At 36.9% G+C, this 12,799-nt stretch overlaps 1 protein-coding gene across 1 annotated transcript; it reads right to left on the reverse strand.

Moving 5' to 3' along the window:
• Positions 1 to 237: 237 nt before the first annotated feature.
• LOC126183800 (COMM domain-containing protein 3-like) lies at positions 238 to 12,597 on the reverse strand. The gene is made up of 3 exons (XM_049926042.1): positions 12,429 to 12,597; positions 3,225 to 3,499; positions 238 to 1,972 (listed from the first exon to the last, which is right to left on the reverse strand). The coding sequence occupies exons 1-3, from the start codon at positions 12,556 to 12,558 to the stop codon at positions 1,787 to 1,789; spliced, it is 591 nt and encodes a 196-aa protein (XP_049781999.1). The 5' UTR covers positions 12,559 to 12,597; the 3' UTR covers positions 238 to 1,786.
• Positions 12,598 to 12,799: the final 202 nt, after the last annotated feature.

Below are 12,799 nucleotides of genomic sequence, written 5' to 3' on the forward strand. Positions count from 1 at the left end.
CCACTGACCTTATTCATCTGACCTAGTACCATGTGACTTATCTACTCCCATAGGTCAAATCTACATTAAAAGGATCAAGATTTCATACTGCTGAAGCAATGAAAGAAAAAGCGGCATGCGTTATGAAGGAGCTCACTGAGGAAGACTTCCAAGCACTGTTTCCATAAATAAAAAATTTGTGTGGTGTTTTGTAGGGATAGAGGGGGGGGGGGGGAATATATTGAGGATGACAATAACTAAATAGTATGTCTTTTAAATAAAATTTTTTACAGCAATAGTCCCATTATTTTACAGCCACACCTCATAGGTGTATAATACATTCATGGAATGAACAAAATCTACCAAATATACAATTTTACACAAATTTATCCAAAATGTCTTGACATTGTAGCGATATGATCATAGGTTTAAGTTTGTAACACAGGAGTTAATACATTTTGTTCTCACACAAGTGTCTTCTAATAGTTGATTAAAGGAAACAACTGAATAATATGATAAGCTCATGGTGGTCAGAAGAAAAATCTCTTAACATTTAGTCTCAGTTAAGAAATTCAAAGTTACTTCTGGTTTTCTCAGCAGGAATGATCTGTCACCAGCCCACATCAGATGTTTCATTTTGGGTGGTTGAAACACATTCAATTATAGCATGCAGTTTTGAGTACCATAGGGGCAAACTGCTGCTGAGATGAAATGTGGCAACATCTGCATAAAAGGTAAAAAAAATGGCCAGCAGTAATGCAAAGCCAATTCAGAATGATGTAAACAACTAGTATCAAGTTTACTATCTCACCCATAACACAAAACACTTTTGCACTGATCACAAGGATGTTTCACATTAAATTATCACAGTATCTGGCAAATTGACTAGTTAGTCAACATGAGGTTCAGCATCCATTATGAGACCAATTTCCACATCAGAAACAACAGAATGTGCATCAAAAAATTTCAATCAACTACTAGGAACCAGACATTTATTCTAAAAGATGTTTTCATAGTAGCATTATAACTCTTGGCGAAAATCTGTGAACATTAACTGGGTATTCATCAACAATATGTACTCAGTTTTCATGTATCTGTAATACTATTTGCACTCAACACAAATTATTAAAGCAACAACAGAAATTCTCCAGACAACACTTTACTGTGTATTATTACACTGTTTATTCAGTCTTCTTACTGTTTCTCGTCATTTATATTTTGCAGCCAGCTCAATACAGCAAGTGGGTTAACAACATCTAACAAAAACTAAATGAAACATTGAGCACAAATACAAAATAATAGAATACTTGGTAATGAAATATGCAAAATATAATAATAATAATAATAATAATAATAATAGCTTTATAACTTTATGGTCATGAAGCATTCTATCAGTTGGAAAAACTTCTATTAGAATAATACTTATCAGAGACTGAATGCTAAAAATCCTATTACATACTTTGAAACTATCAGCGCAATTTAAAAAGTTCATACTAAATTAACAATAGATGCATGTAATGCAAATTCTTCACTGCTTGCACACCATTTAGAAAAGTTACTTACAAATAGAGTTCTGGAAGTAGAACATGTGTACTATCATTCCCAACACTGAAAACAGGTACCATCTTAATACAATGGGTGAAACGACAATCATCCAGAAAATACATAGACACTTATAGGATAATGATTTATGTGAACTACACCACAAAAAACTTATACAGAAGAAATGAAATAATCTGTTGTGGCACACACAGCTGTGTGTGAAAAAATGATTGTCTATTTTGTTACTGGTCATTCAGAGACACAGTTATTTAAGAGAGATTCTTTCCAAGTGTTTGACCGCTTCTTTTAGTTTCCACACCAAGTTCTGTAGCTCACCCACAGAACAGGAGAAAGTTATTGTATTTTCCTCTGTGTCTGTTTTGCCCTGACATCTTTCAACTTCAAGTTGTATGTTATAAGTGGCTTCACGGACAAGATCCAGACTGCTCACCTACAAATATCAAGAACAATGTAAGAGATAACAAAATGCCAGTAAGCATAAATCATAATGAAGAATAAATATGCAGGGCAATATTACCAAAATAACACACACTAAGAGAGAGAGAGAGAGAGAGAGAGAGAGAGAGATTGATTTAAGTCTATCATTCCTGCTTGTTATGTTACATTTGATGTTTTTCTATCAACAGAGTAGAGTAGTTAAAAATATATCAATGAATGTGCACAAGAATCAGTTAGCTTGCAAACTGAAGTACAAGTGATAGTCTGACTTGCTGAGTTGTTGCTGCCCTTTGGTATTCATCAACACTTCCATAATAATATACAAGCCACTCTAAAATGAGGCTAAGCTCAGTTGCCCATAAAATACTTCTACATATATTCTCATTTGTAGAGGTCTCAAGGGAATGCAGGAGGGGTGGAAGTAGTATTTAAGTGTAGCATTAAAATCTGAAACATCATGGCAATCTATAAAAGCATCTAAGCATCTACTTTGGTAAACCAATAATTTTTAATATTTTATGTACTAATACCCTCAAATATTTTTAATCTACTATTTGCATCAGACATGTGATTCATGTAATCACTGATAGTTTTGTGAAGAGAATACTTACAAACGTTCTGAAAACAAACTTTTCAGCACACTGATGATATATTTTCTGCTGCCCATCATAAATGGTTCAGTCTATTACTTTCATTTTAATTACATACCTTATAACTATTTCTTTAGTAATCATCATGCAAGTTCCTAAAAAAGAGCCCTTTCATTTGCTTGCCTAATCTGGGTATAAGGAAGTTTTAAAACCACCAAAATGTGCAATTAAATCAAATACGTTCTAAAAATTAAGTCAATATGAAGTAATGTACAGAGGATAATACCAAGGTAGCTATCATTTCTTAACCAAGTTGTCACATACTTTCCATCTCAAATGAATATGTTATAGCCAATTAACTACAAAACAATTACACTTATTTACAGAGAGGAACCATAATGTTCTAACAAAACATTAACAACATATTTAGTTTCAAATTTCATTAGTAACCAGTTCCTAGGATGGGACTTGACTTGTTTGTCTCAAAATGATGGATATTTCAGTACAAGCCTGTTTTATGTATCATAAGAAGTGTCTGTCTAACAAACTGTTCCGTAATGTTTAAAACATGAACTGTTGAACCATGATAAATACATCTGCCTCTGGGAGTAACTATAATTAATTACATAACTATGATTTAGAGCAATACTCTACCTTAACACAGTAATCCATTTCCCATTTCACATCAGTAATATGTGGAGGATGCTGTCCAATGTGACTAAGTGCAGCCCTTATTTTGTTTTTATTGTTAATATAGGATTGCATTACACTACTACATCGCTCAGCATTAAAGCTGTACTCTTGCTGCAGTGCAGTTCCAAGTGAATCTGGTGTTAAATTTAACCTTGAAGCTTCCACAAGCAAAACTAAAAGAGCACCATAAGCACCCTGTATAGAAGAGTGAGTGTTTAACAGCTCATCCAACAAAGCTGAAAATGAAATGGCAATATGTAAAATGTTTCACTGCAACATATTTTAAACCCAATTACAGTGCAAGAGACACAAAAAGGAATGTAGACTAGTGTATAATTTCTCATATACATCAGTTGGAGAGATACAAAGGATCTTCAATAAGAATTGGAACTTTAAGGATTTCAAATACTTAACCATCTTGCACAGAACGTCATTAACAATGAACTGTGTATCAGCATTTATTTCGCATTAGTTATTATTTACCTCAAAAAAGTCGGCAACACTCACATATATATGTGTAACATTCTGTCTTTTCTATCATCTCAGAATGATTCTTTTATCAAAATGATGTGGAACGAGTGAGTTTACGGGATGTGGATGCATGATTAGTGTTAACATTATTGAACACATTATTTTTTAATCTTATTTGTGCAACTGAACTTAAAAACTAGTGTTTCTTCCCCAGGCCACCACGGTTTACCAGATAGTTAAGTGCAGGCTGGGCGTTTCATTATTACCAAATAATGTTCATAAAAGAATTACTGAGTGATTTTCTACAAATTGCCTCATTCTCACTTTCAAAAAGACAATATTCAGTTCTAAATGTACTACACCAATGATAAGTGAAATACACTGTGAGGAAATCATAACTAGCATGGAAAAATTTTAGGTGTCCGAATAGGTGCAAATTAAAACTGGAAAAAGGCGTGCTTTAACCCCTAAAACAACTCAGTTCATCCACATTCGCACTTCAAATCATTGCAAATCTTAGGGAGAAAAAAATTTGTATGTTGATATATTTTCATTCAACAATGTCATATGGAATAGTCTTCTGGGGTAACTCACCTTTAAGAAAGTCTTCATTGCTCACCCATGATCATCTTGTGGACATCTGTTTAAGGAAATTAGTAATCTACGGCTACACATTATAGTTATTTCTTCATGAAGTTTGTTGTAAATGATCCACTGCAGTTCAAACTCAACAATGGTGTACATAATTATAAAATCAGAAGAAATATGGCATTACTCTACATTACGGTTGTCTTTAGAACAAAAAGGGGTGCACAATGCTGTCAACAATATTTTTGATCACCTAACCAATGACATATAATGTGTGACAGGCACCAAAGTTAAATTTGAAAACATACTGAAGAAGTTTCTCCTTCAAAATTCCTTCTATTCCATGGAATAATTTCTATTTTTGTAGTGTGTAAAAGGTGATGGATAGGAATTAATAATTCACATTCGTATTTTTTTTATCAAACTTGTAAATGGTCAGATGTAGCAATATTAACATTTGAATGTAAAATTCCACATAATTATGATTTGTGCAAATGATCCATGGAACACAAAATTAACTAATGGTCAAAGCATCGACACATGCTATCCACTGACAATTTGGGTGTTATACATGCTCGATATGATTGTCAGTCCCTCCATCCTTGTGAAAGTCAGCTGTTAATGGTGCTGTGAAGGAGAAGCAGAGACCTTTCCTGATGTGTGGGGTCTAATTACAATGCTCAGTTACTGCAGTCAGTCACTTGAACAAGGTGACAAATGGAAGGACAGGGACTCCAGATACAAAAAAGTGTTTACTGAGACTAAAAAGTAATTGGAGTAAACTAGGAACAGTGTTTGGGAAGGAGAAGTCAGTGCAGAGGCTGGTCCAGTGAGAGGCCGCCCAGGGCTAATTACTGCAGCAAGAGGTATGCCCTCCATGCCCACTGAAGGGTCCAATATATGATAACTGTCATCTTTCCTTCCATTATAAACACTATCAGTGACCAATCTATGTCTTCCTGTGTGTCCTCAGACACATACGATTGGTTCAATTCCCCTAAGTTTAGCTCTCATCCTTCTTTGCGCAGGATAATGATTTATGTGAACTACACCACAAAAAACTTATACAGAAGAAATGAAATAATCTGTTGTGGCACACACAGCTGTCTGTGTGAAAAAATGATTGTCTATTTTGTTACTGGTCATTCAGAGACACAGTTATTTTTGATCACCTAACCAATGACATATAATGTGTGACAGGCACCAAAGTTAAATTTGAAAACATACTGAAGAAGTTTCTCCTTCAAAATTCCTTCTATTCCATGGAATAATTTCTATTTTTGTAGTGTGTAAAAGGTGATGGATAGGAATTCTCATCCTTCTTTGCGCAGTACTGTCGGATTTCAATTTCTTACTAATTTTCATGACACATCCTACTGTAGACTACCATTATACAGCTGGCTGCCCTCCACTGCACTCCTTTTATCTGTTTTGACAGGTATCTTTGCTGGGAATTTTATATCCCTCCATGTCTCATACTGAGCATGTAAGCTTTCTCCTATATGTCCTCACCTGCACCCTACAGTGCCCTCATCAGCATGTGCAGAAACTTTTACAGCTTGTTTACTGACTCACCTATGTGTAACCCCCACTGCAGTTTGCCACCACTTTGTGTTACAACTACATATGAACACTGTTGTCCTGTGATGCCAGATCCCAGCTGTTCAGGAATGTAGAGCTGTGCACACCACAAAACAAAACAAAAAAAAAATGTAATATCCTATGGCTATAACATCAGTGAGTCACAGTTGGAATTTGCCAACTCATACAATTACCTGGGTGCAACACTTTGAGGGATGTGAAATGAAATGATGGCATAGGCTCAGCTATGGGTAAGCAGGTGGTAGACTTCTACTTATTTGTAGAATACAGGGGAAATGCAGTCAGTATAAAAAGGAGACTGCTTACAAACCACTTGGGTGATCCATTCTGTAATACTGTTCAAGTGTGTGGGATCCATATCAAATAGGACTAGTAAGGAATATTGAATGTATACAGAGAAGGGCAGTCTGAATGGTTACAGGTGTGTGTGTGTGTGTGTGTGTGTGTGTGTGTGTGTGTGTGTGTTTCTACCCACAGAAGAGAGGGAAGAGAGGCACAGAAATGTTGAAAGTGAACTAGCCCAAAAAAGGCTGCTTACAAGTGTTCAAGAACCAGCTTTAAATGATTACTCCTGGGAGACACTACAACGCACTACATATCCTCATATAGGGGCTGTGAGGATAAGATTAGATTAATGTCAGCATGTACAGAGGAATTTAGATATCATTCTTCCTGCACTCCATTGTGAATCAAATGGAAAGAAACCCTATTAATTGGTATGATGGGACGTACCCTCTGCCATGCACTTCACAGTGGTTTGCAGATTACAGATGCAGATTTAGATGTCCTCATCAAATCTTCTAGCACTCCTGTTTGAGAAGGTAGCCATTTGACTCTTACCTGCATTTTCTAACACCTCATTTCTCGGGATCCAGTTACTAGTGGCTTCTAGATCCTTTTGCAAGACCTTAACATCTTCTAAGTGTGACCCCCCCCCCCCCCCTTGCAAATTGTCATCAGCAAACAGTCTTAATTCTGAATTTACGCTTACCCCAATATCACACACACAACTGAGATACAGCAAGCACCCTAACTTACAGCCTTGTGGTACACTTTTCTATAACACTGGTACCCTTGAAGTGAAGTGTCCCAGTCTCCCCTTCCGTTTCCCATGATTTAGATATCTTGGTTAAAAGGTGCTTGCTGTAACTCACAAAAAACCTTGTTCTGCATCCTTGTTGGCTCCTACACCTCTGCCCACATTTCTGCTAAAATTCTCTTACACACTGAAGCACCAAAAAACTAGTATAGGCATGCATATTCAGATATAGAGATATGTAAACAGGCAGAATATGGCGCTGCAGTCGGTATGAAGTGTCTAGCGCAGTTGTTAGATCAATTACTGTCACTACAATGGCAGGTTATCAAGATTTAAGTGATTTTGAATGTGGTGTTATAGTCTGAGCAAAAGCGATGAGACTCAGTATCTATGAGGTTACGATGAAGTGGGGATTTTCCCATTCAACCATTTCACGAATGTACCATGAATATCAGGAATCCAGCAAAACAATGAATCTACAATTTCGCTGTGGCCGGGAAAAGAACCTGCAAGAACGGGACCAATGACGACTGAAGAGAACTGTTCAACGTGACAGAAGTGCAACCCTTCCGCAAATTGCTGCTGATTTCAATGCAGGGCCATCAACAAATGTCAGTGCGTGAACCATTCAACAAAACATCATCAATATGAGCTTTCGGAGCCAAAGGCCCACTCGTGTATCCTGCATGACTGCAAGACACAAAGCTTTACACCTCGCCTGGGCCCGTCAACAGTGAAGTTGGACTGATGATGACTGGAAACATGTTGCCTGGTTGGACGAGTCTTGTTTCAACCTGTATAGAGCAGATGGACACGTACGGGTATGGAGACAACCTCACGAATCCATGGACCCTGCATGTCAGCATGGGACTGTTCAAACTGTCAGAGGCTCTTTAATGGTGAGGGGCGTGTGCAGTTGGAGGGATATGGAACCTCTGATATATCTACATATGACTCTGACAGGTGATACATACATAAGCATCCTGTCTGATCACCTGCATCCATTTATGTCCATTGTGCATTCTGAGAAACTTTGGGAATTCCAGCAGGAAAATGTGATATCCCACACATTCAGAATTGCTACAGAGTGACTCCAGGAACACTCTTCTGGGTTTAAACACTTCTGCTGGCCACCATACTCTCCAGATATGAACATTAATGAGCATATCTACGATGCCTTGCAACATGCTGTTCAGAAGAGATCTCCACCATCTCGTATTCTTACAGATTTACGGACAGCCTTGCAGGATTCATGGTGTCAATTCCCTCCAGCACTACTTCAAACGTTAGTCGAGTCCATGCCCTGTCTTGCTGCAGCACTTCTGTGTGCTCGCAGGGGCCCTATATCATATTAGGCAGGTGTACCAGTTTCTTTGACTCTTCAGTATATATTTATCACAGATCTCATCAAATATTTTACTTACAATATAGGTAACACTATTCCTTTGCTACTTTTCCTTATATACAGATATTATTACAGCTTCTTTCCGCTTATCCACTTATTTATACACAAGTGAAATCGAAACCACAAGGCCTTCTATGCCAACTCTCAATTTTCAGAATTTCTCTACTTATTCTGCCCCTTACTGCCTTCCTTGCAACTATTACTTCTCTGGCAATATATACATATATATATTCCCATATTTTCAAATGCAAACCCTCTGATGACAATACTCACTTGTCCCTTCACTTCTTCCACCTGCCCTTCACCAGCCTTAACGTCTATTTTACAGTATTCCAGGTTAAATAGCTCTGCCTTTTCTGCATCCCTTGGGGGACACTCAAGTGAAACAGAAAGAACTCAAATAAACTGTTCAATATTTTGAAAGTAATTGCCATAACCGTTAATACATTTATCCCATTATGAGACAATATAGGCAATGCCTTCATGGAAATACGTTTGAGGTTTCCTGTGGATCCATGATGGTACCCAGGTGTGCACCTCTTTGCCCAAAGCAAATTGACAGCCAAAAGTGTCTTGCTTCCCAGCTATAAAATCATGGAAATCACATGGGGAGAGATCGGAACTGTAGGGGGATGTTGTAAGTGCTTCCCAACAAAACTTCTGTGGCATAGTCAAAACAACCTTGGTAACATGTGGGCTCACTGAAGAAAGACACTTGCGGCTGTCTATTTGCTGTGGACAAAGAGGTGCTTGCCCAGATACAATCATGGTTCCATAACGAACAGCAAAAATTTTTCCATGAAGTCACTGTCTTGTTTCACAGAGCAATAAATGTATTAACATTTATGGTGATTGCTTTTGAAAAAATAACCATTTTACTTAAATGTTTTCCATGTCTCATTTTCATTTGCCTGCCCCATATACTTAATTTGCAGCTTAAGTGTTTGGAATTGTCCTTTGTTTTCCTTCATGACTTCTGTTATACGTTAACATGCTTCTGCAACTCATTTGGTAATCCTTCCCCCCCGCCCCCAACAAGCAACTGTTTCAGGTAGCACTTTTTTTACTTCTCTCTTAAGTCTTTCATTATGACTTCAGACAAACTGAGCTATCCTGTTCCTTCCTGACCTTATTACTCTGCATTCTCATGATTAACTCACCAACTTTTAAAATCAATAAATAATAAATAGCCCCATTTGGTAGTTCCTGTGACCTAAGGCATCTGACTGAGTGAATCGCAATGTTCTCCTAACTAAACTGAAGTTCTATGGGACTGATGGTATAGTCAACCAACGGATCATATTGTATGCGACCAAAATACTTAAGAAAGTTGTACTTAGTAATTCAACCAATATTCCATCTAATATACAACAAGTAGAATTAGTTCTTTTGCAGATGACAATAGTGCTGTATTCAGTCCAAGCACACATAAAGCAATAGAAGATATGCCAAACAATGTTCTTAAAAGTGTTGTTGACTGGTTTTCTGTGAATGGTCTCACTCTAAATTTTAAGGAGACATAATATAATCAGTTCTGCAAATCTACGGGTATTGTATCAATGGTAAGTGTAACATATTGAGAGGAACCAATCAATAGGTTGTAAAATTTAAAACTTTTAGATGTACATGTTGTTGAGAATTTAGCCTGGAAAAAGCACTCTCTGGAACTCCTAAAACAACTTAGTTCAGCCATATTTGCACTTAGAATCACTGCAAATCTTGGGGAGAGAGAAACCAGTAAGCTGACATATTTTCATTCAATAATGTCACACACAATAAAACTCATCTTTAAGAAGAAAGATTTCATCACTGAAAAATATGTTATAGGATATGTGGTGCTCACCCATGGTCATCTTGTACACATCGCTTTACAGAATTTAGAAATTTGACTGCTGCTACACAGTATATTTATTTCTTCATGAAGTTTGTTGTAAATCATCTACTGCAGTTCAAAAGGAACTATGCTGTAGATAATTACAATACCATGAAAATGGCATTCATTATGAAAAATTAAGGTTGCCTTTAGCACAAAGAGGGGTGCACAATACTGCAACCACAATTTTTGATCACTTAACCATTGAAATAAAATGTGTGTCAGACAGCAAAATAAAATTTGAAAACTGAAGTAGTTTCTGCTCGACAGCTCCTCATATTCCACAGAAGATTTTTATTATTGTGATGTGGAAAAGATGGTGGGTAGGTTTTACTAACTCAAATCTGCAGATCTTTCTTTTTAAAAACATTGTAGCCTTAGTTATAAAGTTATTTCGGGTGCAAATATGAGGACTCATTTCAAGTCATTGCAATTAGTCATGCAAATGATCTGTGGAACATGAAACTAACTTTTCATTCTTCTCACTGCTTGTGTATTAAACTGTGTCTGAAACTGTGTTACGAATACTCGAGGAACATATTTTGTTTTACTTTCTGATATAATCTGATTCAGTTATGACCAGACTTAGGTAACACATTTTCTGTGCATAATCATTAACTGAATATCTCAGCTAAGTACCTTTCTATTTCCCCCATATTTGCTTTCCAATTTCCAGCAACAGTTCTTTCTTATTTCATGTCAGCCTTGTGGGCTCTAAGCATACTTCAACTTATACACCCTTACAGCCATTTATCCTCACAATTATGTCGGTTTTCTGCCATACATCGCCAGGCCTTATATCATAAAAACATCACACAAATTACCACCCCGTTGTATTTTTCGTAACTAATTGTTCAAAACCCCCTTCCCAGATCAGACTGTTCATGCCCACGAGGCCACTTTTCCTTTGATGGTTCCCAAAATCTAACAATTTTTCCGCTACACCATCATCCTATTAATTTCCCACCCTATATGTACTTATTACATCTAACTTAGTGTCTTCAAGTGCTGCACAATAGCTGTAGAACTTCACTAACACTATCTTAGAAAGTCTGTTGATAACTGTGTGTCTCATGCACTAAAATACCCATCACCTATGGTAGCTCTGTCCCTTCTGAGTACAATATTTGGCTCAGATTCCTTAACTAATCTACTGAAATAAATTTCTTGACTATGCTCTTGAAGAAGACACCTCAATGCCCTTCTAGGTAATCTCTCATTCACCACACGGACTGAAATTACTTAAAATTAATGGAGACCAAGACAGAAAATGCCACTTGTATCTACTATTAGCTGCTTTGACTGTATGAAGCTTGTTAGCTTTCAAAAATAAATATCAACTATTATGGCTCATCCTAACGTAAGTACATTCTGTGATTTCATTTTCAAAAATCTATCTACATGTGAAATACTGAAATTACTAGATTTGCAGGTACTAGTTGTTCTCCCGTTAATATTTGTTTTTACATGAGGATATTTCCCCTACTTCCACAACTGTCTGCTTCAGATACATCAACATACACGAAAGCTTCCTCAAATGTCTATGGCACATGAAGAGTTAAGAAATATGAAATGCTGATCTACGTACATATGACTGACTGATGGACGTTTATTCATCCATATAACAATACAAATTGTATTGATGTCATCAATTGTGTCTTATGAACTGAAACATACATGGGTCTTACAATGTTTCCAATTTTCTTACAATTTTCACAGGTCAATTCTTACAATATTTACAGTTATGCCATTAGCTGCCGCTTTATATAGTCGTGTGTGGTATTTGCGTCTACTCAATAGCAATCTACAATTATATCTCCCGGCACCTGTGTGTGTGAAGAAAGGTTTTATTCAAATATAAACGTAGTTGACAGACTGCTTCAAGGCAATGAGGTTTTTAATAAATCTGTAACAGTATTTTCGTTTTTACAGCAGTATGTCTCTGTGTTGCAATGGGCATACACAGTTCCATTGCGTAAAAAGCTCTTCAGAAAGCAAATATAAACAAGCTGTCATTCAAACCACGAGGAGTGGCGCCATAGACACAATTATTGGTGTCTTTAGTATTTCCCAGATAATAGGTTTCTCATCCCAAATTTATTTCGTCCTACATCGTTTATTTCACCTTTAGAGATCTAAAAAATTTAAAAGCTGAAAGTAAGTAACATTATATTCTGAAACACTCACGCGAGGTAACTGACTTCCCTAATATACTAGCAACGGCTTTAGATAGTATATGATGAATACATTCTTCCGATATTTTACTACTGTCACCCGCTATTTTCAAATACTCCACTACTTCTTTTGACAGCTCCATTTCCGCCCGCTTCGCACTTTATCATAGATAACATTTGCAATTTTGCACCAAAGACCAAGGATGCTAGAATCATGGAGGTAAGAATCATAGAGGTAAGAATAGCCATGGTAAGAATCATGGAGGTAAGAATTGAGGGATTCGCCGTGACGTCACAGCTGCGAAGCTATGTGAAGCCGAGGGTTGTTTGTTGTTGTTGTGGCCTTCAGTCCTGAGACTGGTTTGATGCAGCTCTCCATGCTAA

Source organism: Schistocerca cancellata, chromosome 4 (assembly GCF_023864275.1).
Source record: "Schistocerca cancellata isolate TAMUIC-IGC-003103 chromosome 4, iqSchCanc2.1, whole genome shotgun sequence".
Classification (NCBI taxonomy): domain Eukaryota; kingdom Metazoa; phylum Arthropoda; class Insecta; order Orthoptera; family Acrididae; genus Schistocerca; species Schistocerca cancellata.

Excerpts from the sequence above, each read along its gene's own strand:
- LOC126183800 (XM_049926042.1), bottom strand. The coding sequence starts at position 12,558 with ATGGAGCTGTCAAAAGAAGTAGTGGAGTATTTGAAAATAGCGGGTGAC. Across the intron at positions 3,500-12,428 it reads AGGGAAGTCAGTTACCTCGC|CTTTGTTGGATGAGCTGTTA; the intron begins GTGAGTGTTTCA and ends TTTCATTTTCAG. Across the intron at positions 1,973-3,224 it reads AAATGGATTACTGTGTTAAG|GTGAGCAGTCTGGATCTTGT; the intron begins GTAGAGTATTGC and ends TGATATTTGTAG.